This window comes from Enoplosus armatus, chromosome 2 (assembly GCF_043641665.1).
Source record: "Enoplosus armatus isolate fEnoArm2 chromosome 2, fEnoArm2.hap1, whole genome shotgun sequence".
NCBI lineage: Eukaryota > Metazoa > Chordata > Actinopteri > Centrarchiformes > Enoplosidae > Enoplosus > Enoplosus armatus.
Window position 1 is genome coordinate 4748118 of NC_092181.1, and position 22668 is coordinate 4770785.

The window sequence follows — 22668 nt, forward strand, 5'->3', positions numbered from 1 at the left end:
AAATAAAAACTGACCTTAATGTTATGGATGATACTTTGAAGGTGGCCATCATTGTCTATGATGGATTTCAAACAGGGGCCATTCTCATATTTATTCAATGTCTAAAAGTTAAAAAAAAAACACACACACAAAAACAGATACATAGACTATATCACAGATCAATTACTGAGAAAAAATCATCAGTACCTTAATATTTTTGACATATCAACAAGATTAATATTTAGAACAATTAAGTTATCCGAATATACACACTGCCAGGGTGATTTTTTTTAATACCTCATAATCTCCGGGCTCTGTCATTGATTCAAAATCAGGATCAGCCGTAAGTGTATTAACTGACATCACTGTTTTCTCAAACCGCCCAATGATCTCTGCAACAGTCTCCTGTAGGGTTAGGGTTAGGGTTTAACAAGGACTGGAGATGGGTATTCAATGGGTAACAAATAACTCAAAGTGTAACAGTTCATAACAATTTAGAGAACTAACCTGAAACTTCTCCTCGGAGGGTTTGTAGGTCAAAGCAGTTGTGTCCAGCACCAGCTCAGAGATGAACATAGGTTGGACACAGCGAGTTTCTGACTTGACAGACTAATAAAGACACAAAAACAAAAGCCCACACTGATCTGTGTCTACTTGAAAACTCTATTTGGTGGATATAGTAATGAATGATGTGGTTTCACTGTTAATAACACTGAAACAATGCCTTACCTTCTTATCCATCTCTTCTTCAGCAGGGTCAGCGGTATCCTCAGAGTGCTGGCTCCAGCTCTGAATGGCGGCATGGCTGGGCGTTAGACATACCTGCTCCTGGAGCACAGCCAGCAGTTTGGCCACTGCATTCACCACTAAGATGTGCAAGGTGTCGAGGACCAGATAGTCAACAAGACGGACGAAGCTGGGTAGGTGAGAGGCAGAGAAGGGCTGGACTGGGTTAATGTGATAGATGTGCCTGATTAATGATGACATAGGCCTTTTTCACAGCACACATTTTGAAGAGCAGGTACTACTGATGGCGTGTTCCAGTAAGCCATGACATCTACATGGAATTCAGTGATTAAAAAAAAGAAAAAGCAGGGATGGCTGGCACACAAATAGAGACAGAAAGCAAAGGCAAAGAAACCTACCAGATGAGCCGGCTAGAGTGAAAAGTCTGAGCAAGAGATTTCTTGCACTTTCGATCACCTGTGACAAACAGAGAGGACTATCAACTGTTTAACATTGTGGCCCATGTATGTACATTCCAGTGTTTCCATATGGACAGTCTGTACGCACTTGAGTTATCAGATTTGGTTAGAACTTCTGACAAGTAGTTGCGACAGCCACAAACTGTCAGCTCCTTTACCAGGTCTTGAAACTTCTCCAAGTCAGTCAATACCTGACAATAATGAACAAATGAGGGCAATGAGCTCCTGAGGACGCACACATACTTAAATACATAAATGTATGTATACATTAAAGATCTGGACCAATTTTTGTATAAATTTGTATAAACAACTACACCTCTTGCAGTTGTTTAAACTGGATGTCCTGGAACTCCTGCAGCGTGTAAGTGTGTTTTTTCTCCATGTGACCCAAGCCTGTGTCACTGATTTGGTAACACATTTTCCTGATGTCTACCAGTGCAGGACTTAGAGACTGTATGACATATACAAATGTTAATAACAACATAATTTGTTGTGAACCTCAAAGATTGTTTCTCTCAGTGGGAATAGTTACAAGGTATAGTATGCCATATTCAAGATCTTGAAGACACATTGAGAGAAAATCCAGACCTCAATTTATACACACAGTCACTCACCTGATTGACAATAAACAAAGAGTTTCGGAGGGACTCCCTGGCCAGATTAAATTTCTTGGCGCGAACTTTGGAGCGCCAGACATAGAAGGGTTTCCACTTTTTGAAGAGGGCAAAGAAGGGGATCCGGATCAGCTTGCAGTGGCTCTCATACTCCTCTTCCCAGCACTCGAGAGTTATAAAGTCAAACTTGTCCTCACGCAATGACAACACACCTCCACGACTGATTATCAAATAGTCATCCTTACTGTACTCGTAAATTTGAGGGGGGGAGGGTCCAGGGTCCAGGCGTCCACCACTTTTAATGGGAAAAGACCGTCTGAGTAGACTAGGGGTTGACACCACATTCTGGGTCAACTGGTGAGTGGTGGAGAGACACAAAGAAAGATGAATATCTTCCTGCAAGTAGCTAATTTAAAGGCAATGAACAATGATTTGGGGCTTGAACAAAGGCTTTGTCAAACTTTTGCCTGAAGAGCCTAATTTTCCCAAGACCATTTTAACATTACACTACATTTCATCACAGTCATTTAGACTGGCAGGTGAGTAGGTGGCCTGGAAGATTTGCCACAGTTTAACTGGTAGTCTTGGATTTCAGCATTGCCTTTATTTCAGATAATTATTTCAGAAATAATTTCATTGCAAAGATAAACTTTTGAGGAACCTGTCGATCATGCACTGTTGGCATCTTCTCAGCAATACTTATTCTCTTCTCAAACACGTCTGTCACTGACCTTGGTTGTGGATTGCAGAGGAGGTAGGTGGACAGGCAATTGTTCACGGCACCTGTGCGGCTGCTCTGTTTGCTGAGAGGAAGGTGACTGAGTGTGCCAGCCAGGAAAAATCATCAGCTCACGGGCTTTTAAGTGTTGGAGGCTTGGTTGTTTCCGTTTTACGCGTCTCTTCAGCACAGCCTAGATTAAGGGGAAGAAACTGACGTGTACAAAAGACCCATATCTGCATACTGTAATTACTTTAAGAGTGAGCCATGGGTAATACATATTAATAATAGGGGAAGTACTAAACTGGGTGTACTGTAGATGGTATATTGTCTCAGTTTGCCAAGTCTCACCTGTGGGTCTTGAACATGGACTGGAGGCCTTGGTAGGATGGCAGAGCTCTGTAGTTCAGGGAGCTTGTGCAGCCGCTCTGGAACAGTATGTCAAGTGGAATTCAAGTTTACTACTGACATTTTAAGGACTTGACTAATGACACATAACTAGCACATTTTCAGAATATCTAAGAGGCCCTATATTTACTGGGCCTACCTCTGGACTCCCTGCTTTCCCTGCTTTGGCCAGGGCGGCTCGGCAGAGACGCCCCCTGTGATGCAGAAGCCATGGCATGAGCTGTAACGTTATCCTCAGGCCCTACGGCAGTGGAGGGACTGCGGGACAGTAAGTAGAACTGCATTACTAACGTCAGATAGAACTAATGTATTATTTACTCAACTAACTTCAAAGCGTTACGCAGCTATAGTCATAATTTCCAAACTTTTAGCCTCATTTGTGACCACAACACATTAACGTTATATTAAAAATGTCCACACATGGCTATAATACATACACTACGCAATATTACGCAAAAAAGCAATTGTGGACAAGGTAGACATTAGCTGTTGTTATAATTAGCTAAGCGTTAAGACGTTAAGTTAGCAAACTGTTCCAACTTGCTTAATATCTGTGAACTTCGTCTTATTGAGTGAGCACTGTCCTCGAGAGGTGTTAAAAAATGCCTACCGTGTAAAATATTCAGCTCCAAAATATTTTTTGATATAACTTAGCGAGCTATATACGTTAACTAGCTTTATAAAACTATCTATAACGCCAATGCTGTGTAACGGTTGCTGACCTGACGTTACAGCTGAGGTTTACGGTTTCCCCAGCAACAAAACTCTGTCCCGGCATGCAACGCAACCAAACAAAGGCACGTTGCTGGTTTTGTGTTTCACCATGACAGATTTTTTTTTCGCCCTTGCAGTTTACAAAGAAGCACGTATTTAAGACACAAAGCATTGAATTCCCATTAAACCCCATCCCTATAACGTTATATACACAATAAAGACCACGGTGTATTTTGTAGTTATAACAAAGTTTATTTTACATAGTACACAAAAGACATCATCCTTATAAATACAATTCACCAGAAAACCTGTTTCCATTTAATCGCCAGAGCACTGACAACACCATTGTTGTCTTGTACCTTTGGCCAAAATGTTGATTTCATATTAACAAAAAGAGCAACGTGTTCTCAACACACATAGCTATATTATATTTCTCCTTTAGCACAGTTGCAGTTGCAGTTATACAGTCTCTGGATCAGCCATGGCTGTTTTCCTTCGCTGGGAAGCCAACATACTCAGCTGTTAAAAAAACAACAAACAAACATATAACACAACAGATAAATAACACCAGCATCCAATCAGATAACAAGGGAACAGGAATAAATACAAATCTCTCCATGTAAGAGTCACACATGTGTTACCATATCTCTACATAGGGGACAGTCACCCATACCTGTTGTGTAACAGTGGTTGCTCTTTGTTCAGCTTGTGTCAGTCGTCTCTGGAGACGGCTCGCCTTCTCTTGATACTCCGCTAGCTGCCTCTCATACTGCACAAAACACACACATGCTAATTAGTTACATAGAGTCAAACACACAAACACGACTGTGTTAAAGCTTTTGTTCTCAAAGCACTCAAGTACAAAGGAACATATGGTGAAATTATAACTATGCGTTACCTTTTTCTGGCTGTTGTTAGTAGATATGGGTTCTGCTTTTATAAATATGCAGAAGTTGTGAGTGAATCCTCACATTATTAGTTAGTATCACTCCTTTGCTATTGAACAAACCCAACTTGTTCATCGTACGTTCTCTGGCCTGAGCACAACACCTACAGTCTGTCTGTGCCAGCTACCATCATTCTAGTCACCATTATTTCACCTTTTATGCAACTAAATCATCATTTCACATGTATGCAGTAAATGTATGAAAAACAATATTCTGTTGAAGTCCATAGGATGGACTGTCTTAACTTTTCCAAATTGTCAAGCTGCTTGGCACTTCCGACGCTAATGTTGCAGGTTTCCAGTAAAATGCCTCCTGCTTCTTTTTGGGTTTTTTTGCTTTTCTGAGCACACTGTTACAAGGGATGCATGACATTTGAAGAGCCTAACAGCAGCCGAACAGGCCTCAGCAGCAAAGGGCAGCTCCTCCCCTCAGGTAGGAGACAGCGTCCTACAGCGCAGGACAAACATCTTACATTTCCTCTTACAGGACCAGACTTTTTTAAGAATTGCTCACTGCTTCATCTCCCTTTCACATTAAACTCTCTTGTGTTGGAAATCAAGCTGCAGGGTTGTGTGTATGTTACACAAACCTCAGCGATGGTATTATGGTCCGTTTCGAGCTGCATCTCTAGCTCGTGTGAACGCTGCTTCTGCCGATTCAGCTCTGCCCTGAAACAGACATTAAAAACAGAGCTAAGCCACTTCTCACACAGACAAAAACATTTATAAAGCTTTCTTTCCAAGCGTTTCAACGGTCAATATTTCCAACACATCTCAGTATAGTACAGCTGTCGCTGAGGGGTGAAACAACTTCAAGTGGTAAGTCAATTTTTGTTTCAACTGTTATTGAAATCTTTGGTGCTGCACCTTGGCTGTTGCCTAGTCTTTGATCCAGCATTTGTGATAAAACTGATACAATAAAAAAAACAGTCCTCAGGCAATATCAGAAAACACTGCTAAAAGAGTATTGAGTATTGTATTAAATATTAATTAATGTATTTCATCATATCGGGCATCAGAACAGTGTTGTTTTAGCAGTCTGTCAGGTACATAGACTGTTTGCTCAGCTTGCTTGCTCACCACTTTGCTTCACATTAATCTACACAAGGAAAATGCCCAGTCACACTGACAAATGTTGTTTGAGCAGATCATTTCTTTTTCATTTATGTTCCCTATCATAGACTGGCAACCTTCTGACACATTTTCTCAGTGCATATTTTGCATCCTTCTTTTCTTTCTTTAATATCTCTAATGTTGAATCTACCTTCACAAGTTACTTACTTGAGGACTGTGATTTTAGTCTCGAAGGCCTGAACCAGGTTCTTGGCCTCTTCTTTCCAGCGCTGGGTACTTTTCTGCTGTGCTGTAAGGAGGCGCGTCAGGTCGGCGCTGGAGCTTCGGCTGCTTTCCTCCAGCTCCTGCACCCGTGCGTCGAGTTCCTGCTCCTTCAGGCTGTACTCTTGCTCCATCTGCGACACCTGGAAGGAGGGCAGCAGAGTGAGGGGTCGGGTGCATACGGTCACCCTGCTGATCCAAGATTCATTTATACAGATGAAGAAGTATAATTTCCCCCTGGGGATCAATAAAGTATTTCTGATTCTGATTCCGATTTACATGCCCTGCCTTGACAGAACTAATTCAAATGAATGCTACTTAAGTTATCATTCGATAATATCATTACTTCATGTAAGCATGATTTGTGTCAGAAGCACATATTGTCCTTTCTCTGTTTTTAACTTCGGCCAACTATTACATCACCTTCTATGCAAGTTTATAAATATTTCTTTCAGTAACAGCATTCCAACTGTTAATCCAAATGGTTGTTTGGCAAACTCTTCGGATCATCAGGCTGAACAAATACATCTTTTCTCCCACTCTTCTTAAAGGGGCACTATGCTGACTTTTACACACGAAGATTAGTTTACTCACCGTGAGTACTGCTACTGAGCCTGAGTAGTCATACAATGTCATCTGTGGCTTTAGAGGGCGCTTTCTAGAGTCTGAGGAAATAATCCTGACAATGTCTCTCAGCTTGGGGCTCGGGAGACAGGACATTTATACCAGAGAGGCTGAGTTACAAACTGAGGGTGTGGAGTTTTGAAAGATGTGGGCTTTTGCAAGGAGAGGATGGTCTAACGAAAGATATAAAAGTCATCAAATTGCATTAAGGGAATTGTTGGATCCAGGGGTTTTAGCCTCCAGCAGCCTCCCACTCAAGCTAGCTATCCATCAGTAGTAACTGTCACCAGCATAATTTAGTTATTTACCACACTGACAGTGAATGTTCATGTATCTTATGTGCCTGAAAGCTCAGTGGGAAATCTTTGGTTGTTAATACGGTTGTTTCTGGTTCCTTATTCCATGTTCCTTCTTTCAAAATTTGCCATTTCCATTCAGTGTTCAGGCTGCTGGAGTACAGTCATACAGTATAGCAGCATCAGTAAACGTGACTGTCTTCTCCAACTAAATCTCTAACAGCTGGGTTATTTACTATTTTGTCCAGATAAGTAATGTCTGGCTACTGTGTTGAGCCATTGATCCACTTGGACGGGGGAAGACTTAAGAGGCATGACAGTCCAATACTTTGGTTTATAATGAATTTATAACATTAGAGAGCACTTTTTCCTTCATATCCATCTTTTTCTATCCATCATTAAGTTACCTGCTGCTTGGCCTTCTTTTGGACCAGCAGGGTGGCTTTGCGCAGCTCATCCATCTCCCTGCGCAGCTGCAAGTTCTCCTGTTGCAGCTGGAGCCGATCCTCGCTGACGCCGACGCAGTCGTCCCGGGCTGCAGCCAGAGAGCCCTGCAGCCGCCGCACTTCCTCCTGGCACCGTGACAGCTCCTCACTGTAGCTGCAGATGGGCAGAGGGATCAAGAAAGGAAGGGGTGAGAGAGACGACGGAGGGGACAAAATGTTTACACAACCATCATTGTTGGCAGCAGATGGAGACACACGGGCACCTCCCACTGCCGGTGTGAGTGCTCGGGGAGGTGAGGAGGAGTGGAGTAAAGAATATGTTGAGTTCAAACAAGTGAAGAGTAAACCTACAACGCCAAGTTACACTTACTCCATCTCCATCTTTTTCAGTTTGTTCTGGGTGCTTTGCAGAGTGAGGCTCATGTCGTCCTTTGTCCTCTCTGCATCTAGACACCTCTGGTGAAGGGCATCAATCTTCCTGAGCTCTGGCTCTGCCCTGCCTTCCTTATACACCTAACAAAACAGAAACACCACAGGCAGCATTAAAACAATCATTAACATGGGCTCAATTATAAAAGCATGTAATCAAACACTATCAGAACTCTGGAGCTAGCTTTAGTGGCTTCTCTCTTGTGGTTTCACTGATACTTTCATAGATACCTTCTCTAGCTCCTCCTCCACAGCTTTTCTCTCTCGCAGGGACCTTTCAATCTGAGACTCTTTATCTGCACACTCCTAGAGAGAGAGGTGGAAAGAGAGAATAAGGAGTCAGAATGGGAGAAAAAAAGAGCAGACAGATAGAGACCGAAAAAAAGTATTTAGTGAAATGTTGAAAGAAATGTGTCGTTAACGGGCCAGGTTCTCACAAGTTGCAGTGCAGACAGCTCCTCGGCCATACGGTGGATTTGAACGTTGCACTGCTTGCGCACATTATCCACCTGTTAGATAAGAAGATAGAAGATAAAGTCACGCAGTTCCAAAACGGGCAATGACTTTTGTTTAGACTGTGCTTATTTTGACTTTTGGGCAGCACATTAAGATCATTAAAATCACCCAAAAATTCCCAGTCCACACCTCTGAGGCTAATGGGAAGTATTAAGCATTTAATACCAAAGATTTTGGGCGATAGAAAAAGCAGACTGATAAAGGAAACAGCAATAATGTGTGAAAAAGCAATACATGCATTTGAAATAGTGCAGTGAAATAAAAGTAGAAAGTAAATTGTATGGGGATATAATAAAAAAAAAGGTCAAGATGCAAATAAACATCTAGCAGTAACTAATGTATTAACTGACTTGAATTCTCGATGATAAAAATCTTGATTTGCATTCTCTGTCTATTTGCCTGTTTGAGGAAACAGATCAATATCTTTAATCTTTAAAGAAACAGAAGAAGAGAAATAATACTACAGCAATGTGATAGAGAAATCGCTGTAATATTCCTATCACAGTATTGTATAGTCTTAGTATTGCTATGGTGTTCTATCCTGTCCTTGTGGTCCATTGAATGCAAAATAACATCATTCTGAAAAGGATATAATTCTGGTGAATAATACTAAATAATAATAAAGTTCCCAACTTGAGCCACTACATATTAAACTGGCTCATTTACAGTATTTCATTTCCAAAAGGGTTTATTTAACACATTTAATTTCCTTATGTGTAACAAGGGATACTAGCTTGGGGTATCCTGGTGGCCTTTGATTTTAAAATGTAATCTCAATGTCCCCAGTTTGGGTCCAGCCCAGAGACCTTTGCTGCACATCATCCCTTCTCTCTCTCCCTTCATTTCCTGTCCCCTCTGAAAATAAAGAAAGGTGAAATTCATGTACACATGTTGAATGTACCCCTAGATTCCTGCAAGAAAACAGAAAATGCTCTGGCACTGAAATAGATCAAGTACGGCTTGCTTATCTGAAAATCTGAATTAAGTCATTACTCTTCAGCAACAAAACATCTCTTACAGGTAAAAAAAGAAAAGAAAGAAACTTCCTTATAAAGGTACCCTGTGGAGTTTTTGACCACTAGGAGCACTATGGTGCAATGCTTTTAAGAGTGGGCCTTGATTGCGCTCATGCATACACACATGGACAGAAACTTTATTTCCAGAAACTCAAAAGAGAACCTTTAAAGCTACCACATTTTTTTATAAACAAAGTTTTGTTTACGTTTAATATTTCTCACCACAACACATCACTTGTATCCTTGACACCTACTTAACATGTTGAATATATTTCCTTCCTCATAAAACATTTGCACAACCAATTTTTGGAAGAATTTAAACCCTTCATTGTTTACAACCATGTTTGCCTGCCACCAGCTGTCCATCAGTGGAATAGCGTGAAACCATCGGCAAGACTTTCTGCACGTGTGTCCTCATGCATGTGCACAAGATACTAAGAAAATAGGGCCCACTCTTTCTAACTCTTAAAAAACACTGCACCATAGCGCTACTAGTGGTCAAAACTCCACAGGGTACCTTTAAGTTGTGAGTCTGAATCTTAGGCCGTGTATAAAGATGGACGACGCGTCTTCACTTCCTCCCACTGTACAAAAATATCCCGGATACGGCCGCTGCCATCTTGCGCTGGTGACGTCATTTGGAGCCAGAATCTGCGCGGTGGTGATCGCAGAGCGGAGCCGCGGTACGAGGTCCCGCCCATACACCGGCCCGACCCAATCCCGAGCCACAACCATAATCAATCTCAGCTGTCAGTCACGACGTTTCACCCGGTTTTATAGCATCAAATAACTAATTAAAACCAAACTGATCAGAAAAATGAACACTTGAACAAACATTAGTGTGATAAGGACTACCTAAATGACAGAAACCATCTTTAGGAAAAATGCATTTGATGTGTACTTTGATTTTTTAGTTTGGCCCATGTCCCATCCACTAACATGGAGGGGGCGGGGTTTATGACCTAAACTGCAGCCAGCCACCAGGGGGCGGTCGAGATGTTTTGGCTTCACTTTTGGGGAGCTGTCATGTCGTCCATCTTTATATACAGTCTATGGTCTGAATAGCGGACAGGCCTCTCTTTTTAACTCCACCCCTCATGCATAACCGTCTGAGTGGTACTTAAGTCCTGGGGTAAGTCTGAGGTCTGACTGCCAATGTAAGCAGTTTGGAGATTAATTCTTCATTACATGCTTATCTCAACACTGAATGACTTTTAAGTGAAGATGAGGGAGAGAGGAGATTAAGGTGAAAAATGCCTTCAATGCTTAACCTAAACCTCTCAACTCCATGAGAAAATTACCTGGGAGGTAAAAAAGGCAAAGGCAAGGGAAGGTCCACACTTTACAGAAAGTCTAACACATCAACAGTTACTCTCTAAAATACCATCATTTGTTGAAGGCCAGCCAGAGACTGAGATGACAGCCAGCGCTGCAGTCATACTAGGCTTCATTAACTGGATTAAACAGTTGAAGGGCTTGATGAAGAAGACCCATTAACGGAGCATTAATCACCATGTCCCCGACTGAGGTTAGGCAGGGGGAAAGAGCAGTGCTTTGCTTTTGACTTAGTGCGTCAATGCAGTTAGAGGTTGCGCTTCCATGTAAGGCTAATTATGAATCAAAACTTCTGTGTTTTCTGTAGTTTTTACAGATATTAATTTCTTGGAATTTTCAGTATACAGAGTTGGCACCAAATATCTTGACATCATCCAGTGCTTTTAAGTAATGGCGCGATACATTCGGTAGCTTAAAAGCAGATTTTAGTCCCACACGGAGCAAATTACATGGAGTGCATTTAGAAGATATTTTGTAGATATTGAAGCCTATTCCAACAGCTAACATTCCTTCATGGACTTTTACTGCTGTATCAACTTCTGTAGAAACAGCCCAGCAGTTCCTGCTCAGAGAGACATTCAGTAACTCCTCACCTCTTTTCTGGTGCGGACTGCAGCATCCTGGATTAACTGTTTGATGGCCTCCTTTGTCTTCTCCAGCTCTTCTGTCTTCTGTTTCTCTCTTAGCAGGGCCTGAGGGGAGAGAGCAGAGACAGACACAGCTCCACATTTCAACAAACTTCTAAAGTGCTCAAGGGCTGTGGACACTTGTCAGAGCATGGTGCAGATTTAGGGGAAGAGATTAAGACTGCCGTCACCTGGTCCTTCTGCAATGCGGCCTCCTCGGCCACCTGAACACTCTCTCGGACTTTGGCCAGGGCCTCATACTTCTCCTCTTCAAGTGTGGTGCAACGTGCCTGGAGCCCCCCCACCTTTCTCTCCCACACAGTTTGCTCTCTGCGAACTGCCTCTGCCTCCTGAGTTGCAGCTTTTAGTCTGGCAACGGAGAAAAAGGAATGAGTAACTGCTGCTTGGCTCCGCGGTGCTGTAATTCTGATTTGAAATTCCTTGACTTCCCAAAAGATTCATACATCGCATTGCTCTCAGAAGCTCAACAACTCTTCTTTCTTAGTTAATGTTGTTGGGCTTCTGCTATGTATTTTAAGTCAATCTGAAAACAGAATGTGGTATGAGCATGTCTCGTTACCCATTTGTAAAACGTGCTGAAATTATTAAAATTTTACAAATTTCATACAATTTCCTCACCTCATCTGTCTGGAATTTACATATCAAAGAGTTCCACGATGCCGCATACATTTCATAAATGATCCAAACTCTTGAAAGGGTCAGAAAAGGGTGAAAATGGGAGTACATGTGCTCACCTGGCCTCTAACTGGCTCAAGGCGGCCTGAAGCTGTTGGAGCCGTCTGTCTGCTGTATCCTCACGGGCCTGAGCCTCTGCCGCATCTTCCTCCTAAACACACACACACACACACACACACACACACACACACACCTATTGGTGTCCTCTTAATTAACTGGATTAATCCTGTTTTTTATAAAATAATGATAAATGGTGGCTACTAGCCCAAACTAATGCCCAAAGGCCAAAAAACACAAAACCCGATAAAAGTTATTTTGATGAAGAAACAGAATGGACTGCTGTTTCTGTTGTTTCGGGTCTTCCTGATCAAGTCCTCCACTACCTTTCACACTCCCATTAGGTGGGCAACCAATTTTCTTCTGCAATATATTTCCTTTATCTTCTCTCACCCGTCTCTGCATCTGGTCCTGGACATTCTGCAGCAATTTGGTCATCTCATCCACTTTGGCCGTGGCCGTCCTCAGCTCAGCCTTGGCCTGCCTACACCAGGAGGACAGAGAGTAAACAATAGCCCAAGCATATAACAACATAGTCGTCTTATTTGGTTATTACAATTAACCTCCTAAGACCCAAGCTCTATCTTAATTTCTCTTTGCTATTTGGGCTTATTGGGACCTGATAAGTATAAAAACTAAGCATCATCTGTTGACATGATGTGGTTCTGCATACGGGGACAATTTTGAATTTCCATATAAGCAGAATTAAGTATTATGGTATAACCCAAAATGTGATGTCCACGCATGTGGATGCCAGGTCTTAGGAGGTTAAGGAACATACGCTCTTTCGCTTTCTTACCAAGAATTAGATGAGAAGATTGATACCGCTCTGATATCTGTTTAGTAGAGCTAAGCTAGCACCAGAAGTCGCTTAGCTTAGCATAAAGATACAGACGGCAGCTAGCCAAACACAGTGGTATCGATTATCTCATCTAACTCTCAGCAAGAAAGAGAATAAGTGTCAGTTCCCAAAATGTCAACCTATTCCTTTAACTAAGCAAAAGGTAAATTCTAAAGCTTAACCACAATTAATATATACTTATTTTCCTACAGTAACTTGCATTACTTCTGCTGGTGCAACCTGTGGTACGGTACACAGGTCACTGGCCATGAAACAAACCTTTTCATCTCAAACCAACTGACACCAAGTCTATAACTGATGTGGGAAATTGTCATCAAAGGGGTTAAAAGTAACCTCACAGTGCAAGACCTCAGGCAGCAGCCATGTTGAATCTTGGAGGCATTTAGTTACCTGAGCTGGCTGTGTTGCTCCTCCATCTCCGTGCTCTGCTCTGTCACCGTCTTCAGGAACTGTTGGTTAGTCTGTGTGTGGCAAGAGAGACAAGACTGCCATTTGTGAGGCATGACTCCAAACACACACACCTCAAACTTTATCCCAAACCAACCAGAACTTCTCTCTCAAAACTTTCTATGTCCTTTTGGAACAAAACCCCGAAGAGCCTGTCAGTCATTCATGGCTACAAAGTCAATCGTTCTCACATGCAGTGACTAAAAAAGGCAGCAAGTGTGAGAAGTCAGAGAGGGGAAAGCCCAAGGCTTACCCTCTCATTAAAAATGCATCAGAGGGATATAGTATTACTCTGTCCTCCTCACACACTGTATTGTGTCCTAAGTAAGCACCAGTCACGCATGTGCATGTGTGTGTGTGTGTGTGTGTGCATGGGTTTGTATATGAATAAATATAAGCACAATATGCTGTACACCTTAATCTCTAAGCAAGATTGAGCCTCTTTCAGATTACAGTCTAAATAGAGTCTCAACAGTTTGATGCTGAGTGTATTTATGTGTGACTGTAGGTGAGAGAGAGAGAGAGAGAGATAGAGAGAGAGAGAGAGAGAGAGACTAGTGTATAAAGTATGTGCTGGAAAAAGAAAAAGCTAAGGTAGTTAGAGGATTACCAAGCGAGCTGAGTGTATTATACAACCAAGACAGTGCTCTCTGACTACCACAGTGAATTACAAACCGATTCACTTAGTTACAAGAGTCATTATGAGAGCAGGGTTAATTTCAGAGAAGTGTGCAGCATTTCGATCCCATGGCTAATTAGGAGGCAATAATTTAACATGCTTTTAATTAGCCATCACTTACCGATTCCAGTTTCTGATTGGCCACTTGAAGTTTGTGTGTGTGCTGCTGGAACTGAACAAGTTGATCCTGTGATGGGAAAAAAAAGAGGCATTCAATAAAAGTTAACTGCTTGTAATTACCTCTCGCTTATATCAAGCATTAACGAACTGCTCTAATTAACCTAATTTCCATGATAATGGCTCCATCTAGTGGTAAAAGGCTGCTGTACTAATAATGTGCCAGCTCGGGTGAGAATTGATAAGATTTTGTTGATACCAATGCCATTATCTATTCTGTTAATACGATACGGTACGATTCTTTATTGATTCCCTTATTAATTCATGATTAGTTTTCTGTGCGGGAAAGACGGTAGACCATAGACGGTTTTCAGCTACACAACTATTTCAATATGTCTGAGTTTGAACGCAGTGTAGAAACAGAGCAGAAAAGGCGAGTCGCGCTGGCTGTAGCCTGAGGGCTAGCTGTAGCAACAGTCTGTCTGCCATCATCTAAAATGGATGAAATTAAAGAATATTTGTACAGCATTCGTTTTCATTTAGGTTTTCTTAGTCAAAGAAAAAAGAACTGCTAAGCCTGCCTGCATGGCGCTAATCCTATTATAACAAGATATTTACCCTCATAATAGACGTGCTGCTCGGTTGGGAAGCAGTGGCTCTCATGCGTAGAGTGTCAAATACATGGCATTGCTGGATTTTAAGCCCATGTTGCGTAGAAAGATGCTTCAGCATATTGCTGCCATTAATCGAAATGATCATTGTACAGACATAACAACTAGCACCGTTTACAGCAGCGCACAGGCATGAGTTGCAATGCGCAAAACATGCCAACAAGGAATTGATAAGGTCAGAGTCATATGATTCTGATAGTTCGGACAATTTGGAACCGGTTCTCAACTGGAACCAGTTCTCTATTCCCGTCCCTAGTGCCGTCTCTGCACGTTAATGTGGGAATACTGAACCTTGAGCTGCAGTCTCTGAGCATCGTGGATCTGTCCATCAGAGATGGTCTTCTGGTAGACCAGCTGGAGGTGGTCCAGCTCCTGGGCTGCCGTCTGCCACAGCTCCATGGCCTGCACCCGCTCCTAAAACAGGAAAACAGCTAGATTCTGTAAAAGTGTATTATTTCTTTGTTGCATCTTGTTAGCAAGCGTGTGAGTCACCACTAAATTCAAAAATCACCAGGGTTGTGTTCAGTTATGAAAGTGTGCAAAGCTGGCAACTTTATTACAAGGCCAGTGCTGTGCAGAGCCACAGGGAGCTGCTGTTGTTGTTGCAGTTGTCAGTTAATAACTCCAATGCGCCAGCCAACTACTCAATAAACCATTATGTCTTGTTTTCTGTTGCTACATATGTAAAATACACAAGATACAACATGTAAATATGACAGTTTGAAAGTTGTCGGAAAAACGTGTTTCCCTCTGCTTCCAGTCTTTGTACTGAGCCAATTTAAAGCGAGACCATGTAACGTTTGAAAGAAGAAATAACACATTCTTCCTCTTACAAATGAAAAGCTGTATTCATAATCCATAACATGCACCCTTACTAATTTCTAAGTTTTGCAGTTACAGCCTTACTTGGTCTGGTATGACCAGTAGCTTACGGTGGCTAATGTTAGCTGATGTTAGCAAACTTTAGATAAATACTGCTGTATAAAGCACATTATTGAGTCACTTTGCAGACTCTTCCCCACTTGTACTACTGTTACAGTATTTCAGCATTTTAGCTATATGCTAAGTTCAGTTACAAAGTTCCACTTTAAACACGCCTTGAACAAATCTCCCAGCTGAATACACAGAGATAAAAACGTATTAATATTGTATTTCTCATCTAACTCCCAGTCAGACAGCAAACAAGCATATTTCCCACTGTGTCGGATCATTCTTTTACATCACACACACACACACACACACACACACACACACACACACACACACACACACAGTGCGACAAATGATATGGACAGTATAGACATCACATGTGGACATGTAGACTGCAGACCTGTTCAGACAGCTGGACCTGTTCTTGGAGGTTTCTGAGGACTGCTTCCTCCTCCAGAGTGCTGCCCTCCACTCCTGAAGCCACCGGCAGGGCATGAAGCTGCTTCTCAACTGACTCCCTCAGCTCTGCATGCAGCCTGGCAGATGTGGGGGGTGGTATTGAAAGGGTAATTTATAATGAGAATACTTGCAGATAGCTTTTGATTGTAAATAAAATATCTTAACCTTAATTACAGTCAATCAAGCACACTTTATTTAGCTGTAATGTAAATGGTCAAGATGCCTTGACAATCAACAAACACCCAACTAACAACCAAACTAACATCACCACTCTACTGCTGCTACTCACTGTTATGTTATTTTTGGTGGGACATTAATATCTGATATTCTCTCATGACAGAAAAGCTTGGTTGATGTTGATTGCTGTGATAAATGGTTGCCTTTGTCTCCTCTTGTGTAACTACTCTCCACATGCTGAAACCAGTGGAACTCTTTTCTACCTTTCGTTCTCCTTGACAACCCTCTCCAACTTCACTTTGATGTCGGCCATCAGCGCCTGTTGATTTAAACAAGTAGATCAACACTACTACTCAATTTTCGAGAGCTTACATTTACACATCCCATTACTTTAGTATAGCTACAGTATATTCATAATATTTCCGTAGATGAAGTCAAGATATTTAATATGTTTGTGAGTTTTGCACAATATTTCATTTCCCTTTCATTGAATGTGTGTGTCTCATTGTTTCAGCGTTTTTCACCTGGTATCTCTGCAGCTGTTCAGTCATTTCGTCTACGTGCCGATCATACTCCGCTATCAGAGGAGCCATTACACTGTAACACAGGTGAATAATGACGTCACATCAACAGAATCTTCTTGCCCCCACAACTCGGACTTGCAACAAGAATGTGTTCACTGTCACACAAGAAAGACCTTTATTGCGCCCGACCTTCTATCTGAGATCCAGGGTGCAGGAGACTCTGCCCGTCTTCCCTCCTCTACCTGATGCACATAAGAGATGCAGGGGTTGAGGGTGGCATTATGGGGTATCCAGTTGTAGGTCAATTAAAGTACTCTGTTTTCATTATTAACAAAATAAAATACAGATGGAAGGGGTTACAGAGAACAGAGCCTTCACTAATCAAAATTCCCATGTATCTATGGTACATCTTGTCCAATAATTTCCTCACAAAGTCAAATACATAAATACAAATTGCTTACTGAAGATAGCAAATAATGAGCTAAATCTTTGTCAGTTTATGGTGGTTTTTACAGATGTCTTTGTACCTGAGATGATGTGGATTGAGTGCGATGCCCGTACTGATACTGGCTGAGAGCAGAATTTAACCTGTGGACTGAAAACAAACACACACAGTCAAGCACACACACTCATATTGCTCCACTATTCAGAGTTGGCAGGTTTCCCCACCAAACAGGGCTATTAAGAAAATGCAAATCTTCACAAATGGGGTCCAAGTTTTAATATGACCACTCACCAATTAGCTATAGTAGTTAAAGTAGAAAAAGAGAGCATTACAAACATCTTAGAAGTGCATGTTGACTCTGAACTTGAGGACCGATCCAGCTAAGGTTGACTGTAAGTACTCTGCCTATGCAACCATAAGTAATGTTATAGCCATTTTGCAAGGATCAGTCAAAATGTAGGCTAGCAGTTAGTTACAGTTATACAAAGAGAAGAGACAATTAAACAGAGGCCATGAATGAGTGACAGGAAAAATTGTGTAGGAAGGCAGCAAAGGTCATAGATAGATAAACAGAAAAGGATGCATGTGAGAAGGAGGAAAGAGACACACAGTCATGAAATTATGAGAGAGACCTAAGCATCCATTTACAAAAACAGGTTAACATTCATTTATGTGTAAGTTATTTAGAACCTTTTGTCAGTTTTAGAGAAAATCTATTATTAGTCTTCATCAGCGCTTAAGGAGCTTGTCATGCACCACCAAAATTATGTCTCAGTAATTCTTTAGGACTGTAGGACAGTCTTATAATAGCCTCAGCATGATTCCTAAAACTGGTTGTGGGATTACTGATTTATTTGTTCTATTGTATTTAACTTATGAGGCATGATCCCCACACACATTATGGTGTGTGTTTAAGTAGACATCACGTAGCTCCATTGGTGTCATATGGTGTCTTAAATTTGGACACTCGGGAAACTTTAAATTATTCATTTTGGGCTGAACTCAACCTGACAACCTGTTGGAGCTATCCTCCATGCCTTGTCCTTACCTTGATCACGCAAAAACTCAACTTCTGCTTCCATGCTGAGGGTGTGGTCTGAATAGAGGAAAAACAATGTGCGTTGTCAAATTAAAAACGATCATCAGTAAGTTACCTCGCAAACTACACGTTAATGAACAGAATAGGTACAATTTGTCCTAGTTATGCCAACAGTTCTTTTCAAAGCAGCGTTTCAGTGCGGGAGTCTACAATCTGTCTTTTAAATTTAAAATAAACTAAATGACTTCAGCTAACACAACGACGTTACAAAGCTGCTAAAAATATATTCATAGCAAGCTAGCTTGCGTTACCTGTGGTTACCTGGTGAAGCTCTCGTTAGCTGGGGCAGCTAGCTAATAAATCTCAGCTAAGTTTAGCTAAGTAAACTGTTTGATCTGTTACACAGATGGCTAACATGCGACACAATAAAAATCCAGTGAAAGGTGACGCGTCCGAGTTATATAAATGTATTATCTAACACTTGGTAGTTTAAAATACAAAACCATCAGTGGGGTTTTTCCTTCCATCTTCGGTTCCGCCGTCCCGTTTTGAAGTAAACAAATAACGACCAATAGCAATGAAGATGTGCACCGCGAAAGTTGTTCCGTCTGTATAACAGGGTAAGTAGTAAACGGTTCCGCTCTGTGTCGGGAAGCTCCGGTCGGATATATTTTTAAGGATGTGTCAATTCAAGAAATACAATCTTTTAGTTTTAGTTTGAGTATTATATATATGACGTTTTTCGACGTGGAAAGAGGTGATGTTTCCACCCCGACGAGCTTGTCTGGTTCGTCAGAAAGTAACAAACGTGTTGATATAAAATTAGCTGGATAGCTTTCGGCCAACGAGTCACATGATGAACTGAATTCGAGTTTGTTTATGCTAACGTTGCAGGATTCCTGTCGTAAAGCAAGGTAATCTGGGTAGTTTGTTTATTGGTTAAGAGCTGAAATAAAGCCTGAGCTGAAACCACAACTTGGACACCAAGTAAGTTTAAATTAATAGTTCCAAGCTTTCCATATTAGGAAGTCATTTTTGCTATCTTGATAAGTTATTGATTAACAGAACTCCACCTAATTTGATAATAGACTGCTTAAAAAGCCGAACAATGAAGACATGGTTAAGTACAGCTGCAGCACAGTTTAGAGTATTTTAGCCAGTGAGTCTTTGCAGCTTCGACATCATGGGGGTAGCTCGTGGACTACAGTTTATGACACTTATCCACATTCTGCTGTGCTGTGAATCTCTGTAAGTTTGCAGTTTGTCGCTGCTCTGTGTCACTGGTGCCACATTGCAGTTTCTCATTCATGATTGTATTTTTCTTTCAGTCCTCGTGCGCGAATGCAGTTTTTGATCGAGCACACCTGGAATAGCGATCCTGTGAACCATGACCCCATCAGGATCGTTTTCTCTCCTGGACAAGGAGGGCTGAAGATAGAGGTGTTTGGTCCCTTCTTCAATGACCCAGCAGCTCCTGCAGGGCCCCCCAGTGAGCCCTTCCCTGGACTTTGGAATTATGAAGGTGGGTAAGAGGGGAGGAGCTCAGGTACTGCACCGAAGAGCTTCCTAGACATGCAAAAATATCTGTGGCAAGAGCTTTTAGGGGTTTACTGACAAATCCATGATGCATGTCTATAAGTAAAGTGATAGCAAAAGAGTGATGTTAAAAAAGATAACATTAAGGATTGAATGGAATGTGATGTGAAGTCATGATGAAGGCATGATTTGGGAATTTAGTCTATATGATGCAACTTTAGGCCACTCTAGAAGCGGAGAATAAAACAGTTAAAATTCAATGAGGTTGGAGAGACGAGGGGCCAGCTCTGTTTATGAGGCCATAATAGTAATAACATTATCATTATTATGGTGACACAGCAATTAATCCCTGTGATGAGGTTGAGTAATAACAATCCTATCTAATTGACCTTACGTAGGTTCGATTTCCGGTTAATGAGACCCACATATTTGGCCTCATTAATGTTACTTATTAGATTGGAAACCAACCCTATTATAATCTAACAAGATAATGAGCATGTTGCTAGGTTAGCGGGGGTGCTGGTCTTCTGCTCACATCTTATTTGAAAGTTTGTATATATACAGTGCACATACATCATACATATATATTGTTGTTAACATGTTGTTAAACTGTAACTTAAAATAAATGAAAATTATTTAATTATGGTCTTTTTTCTCTGGAATTGGTGTTGATGAGGCTAATAACATCTATTGAGCAGTTTCTTAATGTAGATTAAAGGTCTTATCTTGATTCAATATTTTTTCTTCTTCATCTCCTCAGTTGTGGAGTGCTTCTTCCTTGATAGTACTACGGACAATTACCTAGAACTGGAGCTTTGTCCGTAAGTACAGACCTAAGCTGTTGTAGGTTCCATGTCTGTGACCATGTGTGTATAGTCTTAATACAAGCACGCAAACCCTTTTTTTTTTCCTTTTTAGACATGGACAACAGCTGATATTATTGCTGTCAGGAGTCGGCAAAGCATTCCTGGTAGGAAGTCATCAAGGGTGTTATTGAAGGGGCAGCAGTGCTTTGAGTCAGGTGTTAGTTAAGTATTTCTGATTTTTGTCTTGAAATTCTTTCTCCAGCAACAACTGCCCATGGTGTTTAATGCCACAATCATAGGGAAAAGGTGGATGGGTGAGGCTGTCCTCCCCTGGTCATACCTCCCTCCCAATATCAACAAGATGAACTCCTACGCCATCCACGGCTCAGGGGCGAAGCGTACATATGAGGCCCTCTACCCCATCCCCAAGGATGAGATAGTGAAAGGCCAAAAACCCAACTTGTGAGTATGCTGACTTTTATGAGTACAGTTGTTTGAGGTCATGTAGTTCCTGCACACAGACATTATTTTTAGTAAAACATTGTTTTGTTTTGAAGGGGTACTCCAGCAATTTAGTATTGCACTTTCATGAAGTTGGGGGACTTGTGAGAGACAGATTCATAAAAGAGTGGTCGAGATATCCTGACTTTCAGTCCCTATTATGTGTCAAGCTCCAGAAACACTGTATCCTACATTTGCCATAATGCAACTCCATGGTGTCTTTCGTTAGACTTCCCCTTACTGGCAAATGGCCACGTCTTTTAAACTCCACCCCACAGTACATAACACTGACTTTCTGTAGCAAACTTAAAGATAAAACTGATGACATCATCCAGGTTATTTTCTCATGATTTTCTCAGACTTTTTTTCTCAGATTTTACAACAGTTTTTTACAGGCTAAGTTGAACTTCTTGTGAAATCGGTGGAGTGTTTTAATTTTTGCAGCCTGTATGTTAGAATTTGAAAAACAAGCTATTAGCCGACACCTGGACAGGTAATTACACTCAGAAATGAGATGTACAGTATTTGTGTGTATGAATGTGTAATTGTGTATGTGAGAGTTTTTGCATTCCTACATTAAACTCTCTCTCTGTCTCTTAGCCACCGCCTGGAGTATTTCCAAAATTTCCGCCTGCAAAGCATCATGGGAGAAGGTTGGGTCCAGCCAGAGTCTGATCTGTGGAGGGGAAAGCCCTGAGCTTTATCTCTCTCTCTCTCTCTCTCTCTCTCTCTCTCTCTCTCTCTCTCTTTTGCACTCACAGACACACACACATGCACATAGACACACACACACCACAGCGGCAATTGTACACTCATTGTCGGGGAACAAAGGGCAATCAATCGTTATTAGTTAATGATGTCTAACGATATGACAAGAAATATGTTATCAGCTTGTCAGAGCTTATTAGCCATCACACACATCTGTACACGCACACAGGCACACACACACACACATCACAAGGTATTGGACTTCACCTTAATTTGCCTTGGCAGGGTGTGACCTACAGCGGTTACACTGAGGATGGTGGCAAGAATTGCTCACTTTGACATTCAGCTCCTTTGTAGCCTGTGCGTTTCACTTCACTGAGATGCACCACAGCAGGTTCTTGTGGTTCTTTGCCCTGACTGTTAAGAAACACACACACAAACAATCATACACACACCACAGAAGTGAAAAATCTGTTCTTCAGAGACACATGCTTAAGCTCTTGAATCAGTGCTGTACTGTAATTAGATCCTATTGCAATCATTCCACTGCCTTTACTGATTTCATTTCAGAAATTAAATATATTTACATATTGACTGCATATTGCTGGTGAAGTGTGTTGTCATTTTTTTCTCTGTGATTGTTTGACAAATGTCGCTTTAATTGTATTTCTGATGTGTGGTCATGTTTCAGTGCCATGTCTGTCTTTTAAAATAATGGTTCATCATGTGAGAAATATGCTTTTTAGTTTTCTTAGACGACGAGGTTACAGTGGTGGAAGAAGCACCCAGATCCTTTAGTTAAGTGAA

At 41.4% G+C, this 22668-nt stretch overlaps 3 protein-coding genes across 6 annotated transcripts in view; 1 reads left to right on the forward strand and 2 right to left on the reverse strand.

Moving 5' to 3' along the window:
* dnah6 (dynein, axonemal, heavy chain 6) overlaps positions 1 to 3136 on the reverse strand; it is a 52305-nt gene extending 49169 nt beyond the window's left edge. Inside the window, exons 1-11 of the mRNA XM_070926356.1 lie at positions 3064 to 3136; positions 2868 to 2944; positions 2530 to 2709; positions 1799 to 2152; positions 1501 to 1635; positions 1273 to 1375; positions 1125 to 1182; positions 709 to 895; positions 487 to 588; positions 277 to 384; positions 15 to 101 (exon numbers count right to left, since the gene is read on the reverse strand). Of these exons, the coding sequence (XP_070782457.1) occupies positions 15 to 101; positions 277 to 384; positions 487 to 588; positions 709 to 895; positions 1125 to 1182; positions 1273 to 1375; positions 1501 to 1635; positions 1799 to 2152; positions 2530 to 2709; positions 2868 to 2944; positions 3064 to 3136 (1464 nt within the window). The remainder of the gene's footprint in view (positions 1 to 14; positions 102 to 276; positions 385 to 486; positions 589 to 708; positions 896 to 1124; positions 1183 to 1272; positions 1376 to 1500; positions 1636 to 1798; positions 2153 to 2529; positions 2710 to 2867; positions 2945 to 3063) is intronic.
* Positions 3137 to 3907: 771 nt separating this feature from the next.
* sclt1 (sodium channel and clathrin linker 1) lies at positions 3908 to 18825 on the reverse strand. The gene is made up of 22 exons (XM_070919850.1): positions 18814 to 18825; positions 18320 to 18367; positions 17354 to 17421; positions 17016 to 17068; positions 16827 to 16899; positions 16566 to 16621; positions 16067 to 16202; positions 15028 to 15150; positions 14070 to 14135; positions 13213 to 13283; positions 12354 to 12444; positions 11963 to 12054; positions 11399 to 11576; positions 11175 to 11273; positions 8152 to 8223; positions 7946 to 8020; positions 7656 to 7798; positions 7247 to 7439; positions 5866 to 6062; positions 5175 to 5253; positions 4312 to 4407; positions 3908 to 4157 (listed from the first exon to the last, which is right to left on the reverse strand). The coding sequence occupies exons 2-22, from the start codon at positions 18351 to 18353 to the stop codon at positions 4098 to 4100; spliced, it is 2055 nt and encodes a 684-aa protein (XP_070775951.1). The 5' UTR covers positions 18354 to 18367; positions 18814 to 18825; the 3' UTR covers positions 3908 to 4097.
* A 135-nt stretch (positions 18826 to 18960) lies between these two features.
* c2h4orf33 (chromosome 2 C4orf33 homolog) lies at positions 18961 to 22450 on the forward strand. 4 transcript variants are annotated; one of them, XM_070922223.1, is made up of 7 exons: positions 18993 to 19067; positions 19205 to 19297; positions 19639 to 19832; positions 20607 to 20667; positions 20765 to 20816; positions 20915 to 21114; positions 21754 to 22450. In XM_070922223.1, exons 3-7 carry the CDS (start codon positions 19652 to 19654, stop codon positions 21848 to 21850), a joined length of 591 nt encoding a protein of 196 aa, XP_070778324.1. In that variant the 5' UTR covers positions 18993 to 19067; positions 19205 to 19297; positions 19639 to 19651; the 3' UTR covers positions 21851 to 22450. The 4 variants fall into 4 exon arrangements, with proteins under 4 accessions (XP_070778330.1, XP_070778324.1, XP_070778317.1 ...); XM_070922229.1 differs by lacking the exon at positions 19205 to 19297 and having other exon boundaries at positions 18961 to 19067; XM_070922216.1 differs by having other exon boundaries at positions 19044 to 19224.
* The last annotated feature ends 218 nt before the right edge of the window (positions 22451 to 22668 follow it).